This window comes from Sarcophilus harrisii, chromosome 3 (assembly GCF_902635505.1).
Source record: "Sarcophilus harrisii chromosome 3, mSarHar1.11, whole genome shotgun sequence".
NCBI lineage: Eukaryota > Metazoa > Chordata > Mammalia > Dasyuromorphia > Dasyuridae > Sarcophilus > Sarcophilus harrisii.
The window spans coordinates 9,730,257-9,747,483 of record NC_045428.1 but is presented as its reverse complement, the minus strand read 5'-3'; the positions used below and the strand labels follow the sequence as shown (position 1 = coordinate 9,747,483).

At 47.4% G+C, this 17,227-nt stretch overlaps 1 protein-coding gene across 1 annotated transcript in view; it reads left to right on the top strand.

Moving 5' to 3' along the window:
- ANO7 (anoctamin 7) overlaps positions 1-16,090 on the top strand; it is a 65,115-nt gene extending 49,025 nt beyond the window's left edge. Inside the window, exons 18-24 of the mRNA XM_031957479.1 lie at positions 3,389-3,486; positions 8,129-8,271; positions 10,033-10,238; positions 11,676-11,818; positions 12,475-12,565; positions 12,766-12,885; positions 15,347-16,090. Coding sequence (XP_031813339.1) covers positions 3,389-3,486; positions 8,129-8,271; positions 10,033-10,238; positions 11,676-11,818; positions 12,475-12,565; positions 12,766-12,885; positions 15,347-15,472 — 927 coding nt within the window. The 3' untranslated portion in view covers positions 15,473-16,090. The remainder of the gene's footprint in view (positions 1-3,388; positions 3,487-8,128; positions 8,272-10,032; positions 10,239-11,675; positions 11,819-12,474; positions 12,566-12,765; positions 12,886-15,346) is intronic.
- The last annotated feature ends 1,137 nt before the right edge of the window (positions 16,091-17,227 follow it).

Below are 17,227 nucleotides of genomic sequence, written 5' to 3'. Positions count from 1 at the left end.
ACATACATACATCCAGAACCAAGGCAGATGAATTGAATCATTGAGGGGTGGGGGGAGTGGGGAGGTGTCCCTCACTCTCCCCTGAGCATCTTCTCGGCTCAATGAGTTTTCCTTTGCCCTCTTCGGGGTCACCTGTTACGCTGCCTACGGCCCTCTGGGATTTGGCCATTGGCAAAGCCATCCTTGGCAAGAGGGCTGAAAGGTTCTTTTAGTGTTTAGGACCATCCGTCGTCACTCCAGCCAGGAAACCAACAAAAACCAAAATTGAGACTTTTATTTCTCTAGCTCTATAATTTCACTGGCTTGGGGAGCTTCCTAGTTTAAAAAAAAAAAAATCCATTCACTGATGCAGATCACTCAGCTATACAGTCTTAGAAATTTACCTGAGATACTAAGAGTTAAAGGACTTGACTGGAATCCAGGTTTCTGGACTCCCAAAGCCAGTCTCCAATAAGCCTCACTGCTCAGATCTGTTCTTTGACCACCCTCTAGTCGCCTGGGTTCCTCTCTTAACAGTCCTCCTTGCTTCTCCCCTCCCCCTCATCTGCCCAACCTTCTTATCAATTCCACCTTCAGACACTCCTAAAATTCTTCCCTCCCTCATCCAAAGCCTCTCCCTACTTCAGACCTTTATCTCTGGGACGGGGCCAACTCCCTTTTCCTGGGATTCTCCCTCTAATCTCTCCTCCACCCTTTGACTTTCTTTTCTAATATTCATAAACCACAGCTCTAACCCAGGATCCTCTCTTCTCAAAAACTCCTCAAGGAAAACACAAAATCCTCCATCTTGCATTTAAGGGCCTTTCAAAATCTGGCCATCAGTCCCTCCATCCATCCATTGATCTATAAACATTTATGAAGTGCCTCTAATAAGCCAGCCTGGGGGATACAAAGGAAGCAAAAGCCAGTCCCAGTCCTTGCTATCTAAAGGGGAGATAGCCTGCAAACCCATATTTACCCAGCCAGCTCTGTTCTGGGTAAATAAGAGATAAGCAGCCAAAGGAAGGCGCTGGAATTACTAGGGACTGGGGAAAGCGCTTCCTTTTCTGTCCTTGTTTTGTATTATTTCCCTTAACTCAGTCCCTGTTGTTGTCCAAATGGCTTCTGGCTGCTTCTGCCCCCAAGTCTCTCTGTCCTCACTTTACCCTTATAGGGTCCCTCAATGTCCTTCGGCAGCAACACTTTGGAGACAGTTTCCATTTTTGAATCCTCAGGGCATGTGGGCACACACTGAATTGAGTTGATTGTTGTGGCTAATTTAAGGGATTCCCCTTTCACCTCATGTCATAATATGGATAATCTTCCCCAAACATGTTTAAAAACAAGCCATACATCTTTTTTGATTGTTTTTAGCAGCAAAAACTGGCCTCAGCTCCTATTAAACATGTTTCCTTTTGGTATTTCTTTCTTCTTTGTCCTCCTCCTCCTTTTCCTCCTCTTCCTCCTCCTCCCCTCCATCTTTTTCTTCCCTCTCTCCTACACATCTATTGAAGTTGAAGAGCTCCTTGTGCAGCCACATGCTTCTCTTAAAGTCGTTCCTCCTCTTGTCAGTCACAATTATCTTATCCGAATTTCGTCCCTGAGACAGTGCCCTTAAATTCATTAAGTCTCCACTAAGGGTGAGGCAGTGGGCTCCACCTGGGAGCATGAAGACAAAAAAGCTTTTGCTGCCTTCCAAAACCTTACAGCGAGCTGGGGTGATACACAGAGCATCGGCCCTAGAGTTCGGAAGATCCGAGTTCAAATAGAGCTTCAGACACTGTGTCTACCTCTGCCTTCTTCAGTTTTGTCATCTATAAATTGAGTAGAATAATAGCCTAGGGTTGCTGGGAGGGTCAAATGAGATGTTCATGAAGGGCTTAACATGTGCCTAAAATATAATAAGTACTACATAAATACTACCTAAAGAAGGACGACTAGTAACTAATCTCCGAGCATTTGCAATAATTTCCCCCCCAAATCAGAGAAATCTCAATGTCCGCTCAGGGGTCTTTTTCTTATCTGTAACAACCTCTAAGATGGGATGGGTCACTGTGTTCTGAGCTTCCTGTCATCTCCAAGTCATCACTTAAATCAGGGTCAGGCTCCTTTAAAATAGGACGTGATCAAAATAACAACAACAAAACTTTTGTTGAGGAAAGTGCTACTGAAAAAGTGAAAGGATAAGAAGGTCTATAATATTTTGGGAATCCTAGGAGTTAGCAATATCTTCCTGCTCTAAGATCTTCTCCTTCACCTTGCCTGAGAGAAGTGCCATCTGCAGTAGGAGGAGCAATGGCTGTGAAATCCTAAAAATTATTGGCTCTTATTTACTAGCTATGGGACCTTCACCTTTAAGGGTCTCTATTTTCCCATCTGTGACATGGGACTGATAACACCTGCTTTGACTATCGAAAGGCTTGTTGGGAGAATGAAATGAAAGAATGTATGTATGTAGACATTTTACAAGTGGAAAATATCCTATAAAATTTAGATATTATCATTATAGATTATCCAACACTCTTTCCTTAAATGAGAGGAATTACTCTGTCTCATAATTCAACTCCTATACCTTAAGTCCCTCCTTTTCTTCCTTCTTTCTTTAAAAAAAATAATGTCCAATGGAGCAGGGTTATAATTTAAAACTTTGGTAGTATGTGTCTCATCTGACATGAGATATTCTGGGCTGAGAAGTCCTTGAGTTTAAAGGGTAAAAAATGAAAACAAAGACATGAAGATGAAGAAGAAGAAAAAGAACAAGAGATTATTTTTAATTAGCATCCCTGATTTATAAGTTTTTGTCATGTGAGATGACTTAAAACAAAGACTACCTCTAAAATCAGTGACCATGTTCTCTGTCCCTTCATCTTTGAGTCCTGCTTTTCTAAGAGGGAACTTGGCCAAGAAAGGGGATGGGGGGAGAAGTGGAGGATGTTTATCCAAGAGTCCATCCATCTCTTTTTAGTTAAGTATGTTGCAAAGCTAGTTGTATATCTTTGATTATTCTTTTTTTTTTTTTTTTTTTAATTTTCCACCTATTTTCAGCCCTGTATTAACAGAAATCATTAAGCGTGCACTAGGTGCTGTCCCTCAGGAGCAGTGCCTGGAAAATCCATTTGTGGCTCTCCCTGGCTTTCCAGACCTTGATATTTTGGAGGGAAGGAAGGAGCTCTCCTCAATATCAAATGGCTTGATGTCCTTTGGTCTGTGTTTACAAATTTCTTTAATGTGAAGATGGAGAACATCCCGCGTGTCAGGGTGCAAGGACTTAGATGCTCACAGAAAGAGTCTTCCAAGGGACCAAGGGAGGGAGAGAAGCTTCAGGTGGGGACCAAGGCAGGTGAATGAGCAGTTGAACGAGCAGCTGCCTCCATCCTGCCTGCTAACCTGCTGGTTTTCTCCCACACAGTGCATCAATGGTAGCTGTTTTGTTGACCTTGCCCAGGAAATGCTGATCATCATGGTGGGCAGACAAATCTTCATTAGCCTGTTGGAAATCTTCATCCCGTAAGTAATTCCCAGAAGTGGCTTGGAGTAACAGCTGAGGGCCAGGCTTGGAGTAAGGAAGAGTTGTATTCAAATCTCCCCCTCCTCCCCCCAGCACTTTTGCTGTCTGTGTGACTCTATTCAAGTCCTTTCCCCATTCACCATTCACCATTTTGATTTCCTTCTCTACAAAATGAAAGCGCTGGACTATATTATCTCCAATATTCTATAATTCTGAGCAACGGGACTGATTTAGGCCTAGAAAGCAAAGGATGGCTCATGATGGCCCTTAATTCAAGCCCTATGGACATCTTGCTCTCTCCTCACCAATGCCAGGGGCTCATCAAGACAGCCTGTCACTTGGCGCTCACACCTCTAACAGGACTTTTCCAGAGACTGAAGACTTCATTTACAAAGTGCTTTCCATACCTTCTCTCATCTGATCTCGTCACAGCCCTGGATGGTGGACATTGCTGGCATTATTCTCCTTATTTGACAAATGAGGAAACTGAGGCAGAGAACTGGGATCACACAACTAAAGAAATGTCAGAACTACTGGTCCCTCCTGGCTCCAAATTTTTCCACTATATCATACTTCTTGCTTCTCAAAGGATACGGAATTTCCTCACTGTGAATGTTCCCAATTCTCTGCAGATTATGACTAATGGATGCATTTTCATCCAATACCATTTTTTTGGTCCATTGTCCTTCCATGTATCTTCCACAGCATCTGGCCCTCCCCTGGCTTGGCTAATTTTTCCTGCCCAGAACTCGGGATGTGTCTCTTCTACTGTGCTTTTAGTGAAAAGCCCTTCTCTCTAGGGATATGCCCCTGTAACATCCATGTCTTTCCCTCTGCTCCTCCATCACAAGTCACTGTTAGTGATGTGCTACACCCTACAGCCCCATTACATCGCTCTCCTGTCACTGATCATAGAATGGTTCATTTAGATCTCATCAAGTCCAACGTACAACTAAATTAAATCCTCCAAAAATATATATTTATAGCAGCTCTCTTCCCAGGGCAAAAAAAAAAAAAAAAAAAAAAAGGAAACTGGGAGGATGCCCATCAATTGAGGAATAGCTGAGTAAATTGTAGTGTGCAATTATGGTAGAATATAATTGCTCTATGGGAAATGATGAGCAGGATGCTCTCAGAAGAACCTGGAAAGTCCTCCATGAATTCGAGCAAAGTGAAATGTACCATGCACAAAGTAATAGTAATGGTGTGGGATAATCAGCTGGGAATGACTTTGCTATTCTCAGCAATACAATAATCTGTGACTACTCAAGGAATTATGAAAAATGCTATCCATACCCAGAGAAAGAACTGATTGTGTCTGAATACAGATTGAAAGCGCTCTCTCTCTCTCTCTCTCTCCCCCTCCTCCCCCCCCCCCCCCATCCCCTCTCTCTTTTTCTTGAGGGTTTTTTTTTTTAAGAGAAAGATCTATGTTTTCTTTCACAATATGACTTTTATGGAAACATTTTACATAACTTCATATGTGTTTTCTTAATAGCAGTTGGGAGTGGGGATAAGGAAGAGAATCCGGAAGTTTAAAAAACTTAACAAATGTTTATTGATTAAAGTTGTAAGACTGGCCCACTGGATACTCCCAATTCAAAAAGCCATATTATCATAAGATCATAGATCTAAACCTGGAAGGTCCCCAGAAGCTACCAAGTCCAAGTTCATTTTAGAGAAGAACTGAGGTCCAAAAAGGGTTTAGAACTGGAAGGGACCTTAAAGACCATTTTTGTACAGTCCTTTCATTTTACAGAGAAGGAAAGACACTGCTGGAAAGGTTGCTGAAGGTCACCCAGAAGTGTCAGGGGGATATTTTATTTTATTTTATTTTATTTTTTTTTTTAATTTAATAGCCTTTTATTTACAGGATATATACATGGGTAACTTTACAGCATTAACAATTGCCAAACCTCTTGTTCCAATTTTTCACCTCTTACCCCCCCACCCCCTCCCCTAAATGGCAGGATGACCAGTAGATGTTAAATATATTAAAATATAACTTAGATACATAATAAGTATACATGACCAAAACATTATTTTGCTGTACAAAAAGAATCAGACTCTGAATTATTGTACAATTAGCTTGTGAAGGAAATCAAAAATGCAGGTGTGCATAAATATAGGGATTGGGAATTCAATGTAATGGTTTTTAGTCATCCCCCAGAGTTCTTTTTCTGGGTATAGCTGGTTCAGTTCATTACTGCTCCATTAGAAATGATTTGGTTGATCTTGTTGCTGAGGATGGCCTGATCCATCAGAACTGGTCATCATCTAGTATTGTTGTTGAAGTATATAATGATCTCCTGGTCCTGCTCATTTCACTCAGCATCAGTTCGTGTAAGTCTCTCCAGGCCTTTCTGAAATCATGTCAGGGGGATATTTTATATGATAATAGGGAAGAAAAAATATGGAGAAATAGGGTTCCTTTGATTATGAGAGAAGAGGTTCCACAAATATCTTCAACATCATTTCCCTAGTGCAGAATGTCTTGGTCTAGGAGAGCCATTCTGGGAGCTGTTGGCTGATGTTCTCAGACGCGCTAGTTTGGTTCCGGGGAGATCAGAGTGCCCTTTTCACCTAACATGGACAAACATATCCCAGGTCTTGATGCCTGTAATTAGGTCTCTTTAAAATTTCCTTTGGTAAAAATCCACATGTGCAAAAATGTTTGGAACAGCTTTTTTGTTTGTTTGTTTTGGTGGCCAGGAATTGGAAATTAAATGGGTGGCCATCAACTGGGGAATGGCTCGATGTATTTGTACATCGAATGTAATGGAATATTATTGTTCTATAAGAAATGATGAGTAGGATGGTTTTAGGAAAGCCTGGAGACACTGATATAAAGTGATATTGAATGAAGTGAACAGAACTGGGAGAACACTTTACACGGCATCAGCAAGATTGCGTGATGATCAACAATGACAGACTTAGCTCTTCTCAGCAATACAGTGATCCAAGACAATTCTACTAGATTTGGAATGGAAAATGCCATCCACATCTAGAGAAGGAACTATGGAGATTGAATGTGGATCACATCATGCTATTTTCACCTTGGGGGGCGGGGGGAGGAATGTGTTTCTTCTTTCTCTTGGTTTTTCCCTTTTGTTTTGATTTTTCTTCTATAACATGACAGTTAAGGAAATGTTTAAAATGATTGTACATGTATAACTCTATCAAATTGATTGCTGCCTTGGGAAGGGGGGGAAGGAAGGAATAAAGTAAGAAAAAAATTGGAACTCAAAATTATCAAAGTGAATGGTGAAAATTATTTTTACATGTAATTGGAAAAATAAAATACTATTAAGTGTTTTTTTTTTTTAAAATGAAGGGGTAACTAGGTGGCACAGTGGATATAGCACCAACCCTGAAGTCAGGAGGACCTGAGTTCAAATATGGCCTCAGATACTTAAAACTTCCTAGCTGTGTGACCCCTGGGCAAGTCATTTAACTCCAGTTACCTCAGCAAATATATATAAAGAAAGAAAGAAAGAAGAAAAAAAAAAAAAGCAAATGGACTGAAGCAATTTGTCTATTCATGTAACAATATGGCATTCATGGATTTCTGCAGTTTTTTTCTCAACAGTATTTTATGTTTCAATACATGTAAAGATACTTTTCAACATTTTTTTTTTTTGCAAATCCAGATTTTTCCTCTGTCCTTCCCTTGTCTCTTCCCTCCCCAAGACAGCAAACAATTTGATATAGGTTAAATGTGTGATCCCGTTAAATATATTTTGTGTAAGAAAAATCAGACCAAAAAGAAGAAAACCAAACAAATAACAAAGATGAAAATACTATGCTTCAATCCACATTCAGTCTCCATAGTTCTTTTTTGGGTGTGAATGGCTCTTTCCATCCCAAGTCTATTGGAATTGGCTTAAATCATCAAATTGTTGAAAAGAGCCAAGCCCATCACAGTTGAACATATTCTTGTTACTATGTACAAAGTTCTCCTGGCTCAATTTCTGCAGTTTTGACGGGAATATTTAACATCTCACTGTTGTTCCTGGTGAAGCAGGAACAATCTCACCATGAGTGAATGTTTCCAGTCAAATTGATGATGCAGATTCAAAGCGTGAGAGAACTTTGTGTCTTTTAAAAACAGTTATTATACTCAAAATGTTGTCAAAAGATAGCATAAGTTGTATCAAAGTAATGGTTAACTTTTTAAAACATCTTTTCTTTTCCTTTTTTTTTTATTATAGCTTTTTATTGACAGAACATATGCATGGGTAATTTTTCAACATCATCCCTTGCAATCACTTTTGTTCCAACTTTTCCCTTCTTTCCCTCTACCCCTTCCTGTAGATAGCAGGCAGTCTCATACATGTTAAACAAAGCATCTCCTTTTCAAAACACTAAATGTATTCCATGTCTGGTGTGAGTTTTCCTTCTTGCTAAACCAGAAATTTGTTTCCCATTTGTTCATTCTGTCTCAGAAATACCTACTCACCTTCCCAAAAGGACTCTTGTTGAGTTAGGGATGTGCAAATTCTAAAAGATCCATTGAAATATTAGTCCTGCACCATTGGAGACCAGCTACCAAGCTCTCAGTTCATAGAAAAGCCTGGGTTGGGATTCATGCTCAGAGGAACTTACTGACCACTTTGTGACTTTCTCCCCGTTCATGTCCAGGAAACTCCAAGTATGGAGACACAGAAAAAATCTTTATGCTAAGCAAAATAAGAAAAAGGAGGAGGAGAACTCAAATAGCCTTGGGGAGACAAACTATGAACTTCTGAAATATGAGGGACTGTTTGAGGAATATCTGGAAATGGGTAAGAACCAAAGCTTATCAGCCCTTGTTTGTAGGGTGGGTTGGGTTGGGAGAAGTAGTGATGAGGAAGCAAGGGGCATAAATAAGGATGAACTCTCCTTACTCATGATGTATAAAGGCTGAATTCATCTGATGAACTTACCATCTGGTAGAATTGGCTTTTTATCTCTCCATTTCTCCCTCAAACTCAGAAGGACAGGTTTGGGGCGCCATGACTAAACAGCAAGCAGTTCATGAAAAAAACTGAACTCTCCAGAACACTCTTCAGGTCATTAACTCCAACCTGCAAATAATCTACAAGATGAAAGGGAACTGAAATTTAAAAAAAAAAACCTCCCATGACTTCCAAGCTTAAGGAAGGGATAGAGTGAGATGGATGGGATGAGGATTTGGGGAGATGGGGGAAAGGAAAGAGTGCTGGGGAAAATCTGCCTTGTGATTTGAGGGAGATCAGCTAAAAACCTATGACACAACATTGTTCTTAGATCCAGAAAAAGTGATATTTAGGCAAGGGGGGTATGGAATCCTGTGATAATCAGTATTCTGTCTTCCATGGCCATTCCCTACCTCACCCCCCCCCCCCCCCCCCCCCCCCCCCCAAGATCTTAGAATAAAACCTCCAAAAGCAGATCAGAATCAGGGAGAAAACCCAAGTAACAGAAAGAATAGAATAGCAGCTTCTTGAGAGCAAGGATTAGACCACCTCTGGTTTTTAATTCACAGATTCTGATAGGTGCTTAATAATCAGTGTTTACTTACCGATGACTGACTCAGGGAAAGCACCAAAACTGGGCAATGGGCATCAAACGCCAGTAGTAAAAACCTGAATTTTATAATATGTTGTTTACAAGAAACACATTTGAAATAAAGATACATACAAAGTAAAGGCAAAAGTCTGGAACAGAATATATCATGTTTCAAATGAAGTTAAAAAAAAAAAAAGCAGGTTAGCAATCCCAATCTTAGACAAAGCAAAAATAGATCTAATTAAAAGAGATAAGAACGGAAACAACACCTTGCTATGACAATGAAGTAATATCAATACTAAACATATATACATTGTATTCCACTATCCTAATTCTTGGAAAAGTTAAGTCAATCATAGGAAGAAACAGACAGCAATAATATACTAGCGGAGGACCTCAACCTCCCCCTATCAGAATTAGATAAATCTAATACAAAATAAACAAGAAATAAGTTAAGATGATGAATAGAATCTTAGAAAATTTAGATATGCTAGGCTTCTGGAAAAATTGAATGGGGATAGAAAGGAATACACTTTTTTTCTAAGTGGTACATGACACCTACACAAAAATTGACTATTCCTTTGAAATAAACACCAAATGCCTGCAGCCAGAAAGGTAAAAACAGTCAAGTCTGGTAAAAAAATCTGGTAAAAATAGAAAGTCTGTGTGGACCTGTGCAGCCCACAGTCCTTCCCTCTCTAAGTGGAAGGGAAAAATAACCAGCCTTTGGCTCAGAGGTTCTTGGACACAGGGAACCCCCCTGTCTCTCAAGTCATCCTTGGGGCCCTTGCTGTAACTTGGCACCTTGGACTCCCCAGTCTAGCCTTCCAAAGCCCAAGGGCACCTTCTGTGGGGCCTCAGGAGAGAGTGACAGGAGGGAAGTGCTCATCATTGAAGATTCTGCTCACCTGCATAGAGAGTAGAGATGGTGGAAAGCAGGCTGACTTTGGGGTCTCAGGACCATGGTCCGAAAAGCATCCAGTGACTCAGCTGCCTGACCTCCTTTGCCAATGCAGTGATACAGTTTGGATTCATTACCATTTTTGTGGTCGCCTGCCCTCTTGCACCACTGTTCACTCTCCTCAATAACTGGATTGAGATCCGCCTGGATGCCCAAAAGTTTGTCTGCCAGTACCGGCGCCCTGTGGCAGAAAAGGCCCAGAACATTGGCATCTGGTTTCAAATCCTGCAGGTTTTGACCCATTTGGCTGTCTTAAGTAACGTGAGTAGCTTTGGGGTCCTGAGGATTGAGGGGAATGGCTCCAAGGGAGTGGAGTTGGGACATGAGAGGAAAGAGGCTCCCAATCAGCCCCTGGGATGGCTGGGACAGAGACCGGAGGATGGTAGGCGGGCAGTGAGCCTCTCACTGAGCATGGTTCTCTCAGTGAATTGGAGAAGCCCAGGGCTGCTCATTGGGCAATAGGTTCACAAAGGAGGGGAGCCCCGGAAAATCCTTCTGTTTCCAGTACTTATCCTGGGCTGACCCTCACTGCTCTTTGCAGATCTAAATTGGGAGCAATAATTTCTGTGAACTGGGCCCATGTGAATGAAAAGGCCTTTGTTAAGCACTCTCTAGATGCACGTGGGGTGTCTTCATCAGTGGAGATCCCCTTGCACATCTGCCCTGTGAGGTCTTGCATATGAAGGGGACCCTTGGTGCCCTCAATCTCCTGCCCCCCTTCCAATGACCTTTATGCTTTGTGGACCCGGCAGGAATGTGCCGTGGCTCACCAACATCTGCCACCCTTCTCTCCTCGTGCTCTTTGTGGCAGAAGGCCGTGTCTGGGCCCGGGGGTCCCAATTCCCTCCCCCACTCAGCTGCCAAAGCTTCCCAGAGCTAGATCTGATCTCCACACTCCTCAGCACAGTAAAACCTAGCAGCCAAACTCCTCCCTCTCTCCCCCCAGCCTCCAGCCAGAACCGAACAAAACCCAGGGCTTGGAACTGCAACCAAGTCGCTTCCTTTCCCATCTTCCATATCACCGGCCTCCCCGAGGTCCATGATCCTGTGGTGCTCCCCCAAGAGGACATTTTCACTCCTGTCTATGGGCCTCTTACTGCTCCTCCCCCTCCTCCCCCCAGCTTCCTTTAGAACTTAGGTCAAGCAAAGACTGCCCTGTCCAGGAAGCCCTTTGGTCTCTATCCCTGACATCTGGCACAGGCCTGCCAAGGAGGGGGCACCCAATAAACGCTTTTTGAATTGAATTATCCAGGATCCCTCAGGGAGGGGAGAAGCAGAAGGGGGATTAGAACTCAGATCCTCCCACTGGCCCTTCCTATCATGCCGTATTACATAGCTGCTAGTGCTTGAGTTTGATAAGACACTCGGGGTTCTGCTGCCTTGGAACAGACCCAGGGGATTATAAATGAAGCCCAAGAGGATGTGGCCCAGAGAGGCAATCAGCCTTAGCCTCCTGACCCCTGTGGGCTAAGCTCACAGAACCAAAATGGGCCAGCACCGGCCCGGGGGAGTCTGATTTGTGGAGAAGGAGGTGCAGGGATGGCAACAATCCCGCCCATTTCTCACTGCTTTTGCCCTGAGTTTGAAAGCCAGTGGGCTGAAGCCAGTGAGTAGGCCCTGGTGGGCAGAAAGTGGTGGGCAGGCCCCAGTGGGCAGGCCCTGGTGCCCACGGCTGACCTGCTGCTCCCTTCCTGCCAGGCCCTCCTTATCGCCTTCACGTCGGACTTCCTTCAGAGGACCTATTACCAGTACACCCATTCTTATGACCTCCACGGTTACATCAATTTTACCCTGGCCCAGGCTCCCAAGGCTTTTGTGCTCGTCTCCAACCACACGTGCAGGTGAGGCAGGTTGGGGGCAGCTTCACTGTTGGCTCCTGCAGGGGGTCCAGCAGCCTGGATGGGACCAGAAGGGAGGGAAGGACTCTGAGAGGGCTGGGCTGGAGGAGCTGGATCCCCCTTAATGTGTCCTTCCCCCTCCACGATGAGAGGAGCCCCTCCTGTGCCTGGAAGAAGAGACTCCTTGGAGCCACCCAGCCCGCTTTTCTCCCAGATACCTTCACAGGGAGGGGAGGGGGCAGGGGGCAGCGTGGGAGCTGGGACAGGGGACACAGGAGAGGAAGCCAGGAAAAGGTGGGCAGAACACAAGATGGGGACAGGAGAATGCAGGGAGGAAGGCATTAACCCAACCCAATCTCCTCCTCCCTAAGGTTCTCAGGGAGAAGGGGAAAATTTCCCCCCCCCCCAACTGCCATCTCCCACCCCCATGAGAATCGAATGCCCACGGGCAGTTCCCTTGTGTACCCGCCCTCCCCTGGGCACCGAATCTTGGCCAGAACCTGGGCAGCTGTCCCCAAGCTCGTCTCCTTGTCCTTGTGGGCCCTTTTCTCTGCTTTTTTTGTATCAAACCGGATGAGGAGTGGGTGGGCTTTGGGGGCTCCGAAGACCCTGTAGGCACTTTGCCCTCGCCCTTGCCCTCATCGCCGTTGCTGTTGTAGGTACCAAGCTTTCAGAGAAGGCAGCGGAAAGCGTTCTTTCACCTTCTGGAACCTCCTGGCCATCCGCCTGGCCTTCATCATCATCTTTGAGGTAGCGCCTGTTGCCGTTAGTTTGGGCCCCTGGCCTCCTTCCTGACCCCCGATGCCCCTCCTCTGGCCTCCCTCCTGCAACCCCCTCCCCTCCCCCCCGGGCCCCCGGCCTTCCACCTGCTCCCCCCCTCCCCTGCCCCCTTGAGCCCATGGGGCCCACACCAGGGTCCCTTTGCCCACGCCCTGTGCTCTGCCCAACAGCACGTCATCTTCCCCGTGGCCTGGCTCATCAATGTCCTCTTGCCCGACGTCCCCGAATCGGTGAAAGTCAAAGTGAAGCAGGAATACTTCCTGGCCAAGCAAGCCCTGGCTGACCATGAGGTGCCCCAGCCGAGCCCCTCCTGGAAGCTCCCCTCGGCCCTCGCCGTGGGGGTGGGAGCCCGCAGAGGAAGGGCAGCCCTGCAGAGACCCCCGAGCTTTCCCCGAGGCTCCCGGCCTGCCGCCAGGTCACCTTTCCCTTGGGTTTAGCCTGGTTCCCTGGCTAGTGAGGGTCTTGGAATGACGGCCCCTTCCAGTTCCCCATCCTGCCCCTTCTCCTCCCTGCCCCCGCAGGGCTCCTTCCTGCAGCTCTGAGCTTTGCAGACCCTCCTCCCTGATCTCAGTGCCCGTTTCTGGGAGGAGAGTGAGGATCCTGCCCCCCCTCCCCCCGGGACCTTACTGCGCCCTCCCAGGGCCGGACGGGAGAGCGGGCATCCGGAGGAGGGGTCGCTCCTGTTCTCCACACGCCTTGGGGAGAGGGAGGGACCTTTAATTCCCATTTCACTGGGAGGGAAGAAAAACCTGGGCTCACTCCGGGTTCTAGGGAGAGAGTGTCCATCAGGGCTTTGGAGCCAAGTCCTACCCCAGCTGCTCCGGAGCTCTGTGACCCTGGGAGCTGGAACAGGGGACACAGGAGGGGAAGCCCAGAGTCGCTCTCGATGGGTGGTGGGGTCCCCCCGGGTCTCAGAGAGTGATCCCGAGACAGTCCCAGATCTCGACCACAGCGACTAGATCCTTGTTACCCCCTCATCCGCACTGAGTGGCCCAGGGGAGGGAGGAAGGCCTGAGCCTCTGAGACCCCAAGGCTCCTCTTCAGGAGGCCCCTAGTTTGTAGATCCTGCTTCCCTCCTCCGCCCCTTTTTATTTTTAGCTTTTCCTATGCTGAGGCGGCTCTCACGTTGCCCACGATTTTCCGAGCCTCGGGGAGAGGGGCTCAGCTGGGCAATGCCGGGGGAGGACGTGGACCGCGTTGTCGGGCGGCCGAGTTCAAATCCGGCCTCGCACGCTGACCAGCTTTGGGCTCCCCCTTCCCCCGTTTGCCTCAGTTTCCTTCTCTGTCAAATGAGGACAGAAACAGCGCCTCCCTCCCGGGGTGTTCAGGGGGATGGAGAGGGATCCTCAGCCTCTGAGCGTGGCTTGTTCAGCGCCCTGACCCACTGTTTACACGGCCGCCTCCTCCCTTATCTCGAGTCCTTGCATCAGCAGATGAGAAAATGGCTAAAGTCTCCAGGGTCAGTGAGACTGGGTGGGCGGAGAGTGAGGATGGAGGTCGGGAAGGAGGCTGGTGTCCAGCCCTTGTCAGGCGAGATCCCTCCCCGGCCAGGACCCCCCACCCTGCGGTCCGGGCTGTGAGCAGAAGCTCAAACCCCAAACCCCGACTCCACCTTTTCAGCGAGCCATTCACCTGCACCCCCTTGTAAGGGGTGGAGGGGGACGAGGGATGGAGGGAGACAAGGGATGGAGGGAGATGAGGCCACATGTCCCGTACGGGCACCGTGGCAAAGTCCTGGCCCACACTGACCCGGGAGCCACCTTTCTCTCCACTGGGGCCAACACCGATCTCTCCGCCTCTTCGGCTGACTGTTCCCCACTCCACTGACGTTGGCAGGAGTCTCCGGGTTCTGGCGGTACCGTTTGGGTCTCTGCCAGTACCAGAAATGATCTCCCTGATGGGTCTGGGACAAAACAGGGCCGGGGTCATTGTGAATTACCCTTCGCTCGGCCCCTGTCCCTGTCTGGGTGACACCTCAGCCAGGGGCTGCTCCGGCTCTGCAGCGACCAAGAACCACCCACTATTTTAGAGCCATCCTCTCTCTCCACCTCCTAGCAAGGGTCCCCTTCCCCCTCCTCAGCCTTGGGACCCCTATTTTCTCTCCTTCCACCAACATCCCATCCCTGAGCCCAGCCCCCCATTCACTCTCCAATTTTTCCTTAACTCCTTGATTCCTTAATCACTTCTCTAAACGACTTTGCTTTTCCATTTTGTCTTTCTCTTCCTTGATCCTTCAACTTTCCTTCACAGAAGCCAGAATTGGAGCCTATTCCAATATCTGGACTGGAGATGACAGGACTTGTGCTGTTTCCACAGTTCCTCCCCAGTTCAGGTCCTGACTTTGGACTATTTCAAATCTATCCAAGGAGCCAGATGGGGAAACTGAGGCTCAGACTAAGAGCCCTCCTATTAATTGCCTTCATCCGGCCAGTCCATTCATTTTCTTGCGTGGCACAAGGGAAGAGCCTCATGCCATGAGCTACCCATGGGACCTTACAGGGACAAGGTTCAGCTGTCCACTGGTCCATCCCCGCAGCTCCAACATCCCCATTCCTCCTCCTCCTGGGGGGAGATGCTAAGGCCAGTAAGAGTCCATCAACAAAAGCTTGGCTGCCTGGGCACTCTGCCAGTCAGGTCGGGGAGAAGAAAAGCATGTTAAGTCTCCCCCACCCCGCCCCATGACTATCTTAGCAAGTCAAAATGGGCTAAGTAGGTTTTCTCCTTTCTCCTTTGATCCTTTCCCCGAGACAGATTCTCTTTGGAACAAACAAAGCCAAAGACCAAGACATTAAACGGGAATTAGAAGATCAGGAAAGCTTGCACCCAGTTCAACAAGCAGGAGCGGCGGGAGAGGAGCTTGATCTGGGAACAAAATGAGTCTCTTGGCTGTTGTCACGAACTTGATGTCGGGGATCACCTCTGGGCCAGTCAAGGTGTGACCTGACCGAGAATTCTAAGCCTCGGAGGCGGCTGTACCCTGTCCTCCCTCCATGGGGACGGGACCCCACATGCACAGAGGGCTCCCCCTACTCATGCCCAGCCCCCTCTCCTCTCCAAAGCTCCTGATGACCACCTGGAGTCGCAGAGGCCCTCCAGGAGGGGCAGAGCCGCAGAAGTCCAACCTGCAGGGCTCCAAACCAAGGTCTTCCCCAAAATGCCCCCAATGGTCACTGCCCATCTCGTTCGGGCGATGGGTGCGGAATATGGAAGCCCCTTCCCCTCATACAGATCTCCATGGGCCAGAGCCTTAGATCGCCTGCGGTCACTGCCGCTTAAGCCAACGTTTAAGCTTCTCTGCTTCGGGGCTAGAATGGTTTCTGTTGGAGCATCTTGGGGGGAAGTGCCAGCAGCAAGTGAGCCCAGGCAGACCCTGTCAGTAAGAACTGCTGCCCAGTCTGGGTCGCAGAACCGAAGCAACGCTTCTTAGCAAGTCTCCAGGAGGACTGGAAGCTCCTACTCTGTGTTTTCAAACAATTAAACCTCTCAAAATCAGTTCTGGGGGAATCAGACTTCTAAGGTTTTCCCAAACAGGGTAAAGGGGGTTGTTTTTAGACACATTTGGTGCAACATTCAAATTTCAAATAAATGACTAAAGGTCTCCAATGGTCTCAGGCTTCTGTGGTCCCTTAGAGCGACAGCCAAGCTCCAGGGAGAAGGCCTGGGGACCACCTGCCGGGAACAGCACCTGACCCGGCTTTCGGAAAGCACCCAGCCACCGGTAACCCCTGCGCAGCCGCGCTATTTTAAGAGCCAGGCCTTTCCCCGACTGTGGGACTTCACTAACAGCTGACATTTGCCCAGATCTTACTTTAGCATCTTCTCTCGGTCCTTCCTTCCAGCAGGCCCTGGCCAAGGGATCAAGCCCCTTCGGACAGGGGAATGAGGCTCCCACTTGTCCCAGGCCACACGGCCGGCCTGGATCAAAGATCCAGCTCCCCACACAGCCCATGCAGTCGCCTCTTACCATGATGACTCCATGCTTAGTTTTAGATAGGACTGTTAGAGGGGCCTTACCACCTGTTACCCAGTGCAGTCTAGAACCGCCTCATAATGAGAGTAAATCAGCTCAGAACCAGGAAGACACGAGTCAGCTTTGAGTCTCGCCTTCACTCATGATGGCCAGGCCACCTCTCAAAGGCTCCACACAGAGCAGAGAAAACCCCACAACCAGACCCAGCCCTGCGCCCCCTAACCCCCTCCTCCCGACAGCACAGTTGTTCCAAGGTGAGGGCCGGCGGTTGTTCCTGCTGCTGCGTCAAGTCTGGGGACGGCGACAAAACCTTTCTTGGAATCCTCTTTTTAAACGTGTGAAATAGTAGTGGCAAGAAACTGGCAGCGGAGTGGCTGCCCCTCAATGGGAAATGGCCGAATAAGTTGTAGTGTATGAATGTTATGGAATATTATTGTTCTGTAAGAAACAACCAGCAGGAGGATTTCAGAGAAACCTGGGGAAGACTTACATGAACTGATGCTGAGGGAAATGAGCAGAACCAGATCATCGTACGGGGCAACAAGATTATACAATGATCAATTCTGTTGGACGTGGCTCTTTCCAACAATGAGGCAATTCAGACCAGTTCTACTTGTTCAGCGATGGAGCCACCTACTCCCAGAGAGAGAACCATGGGAACA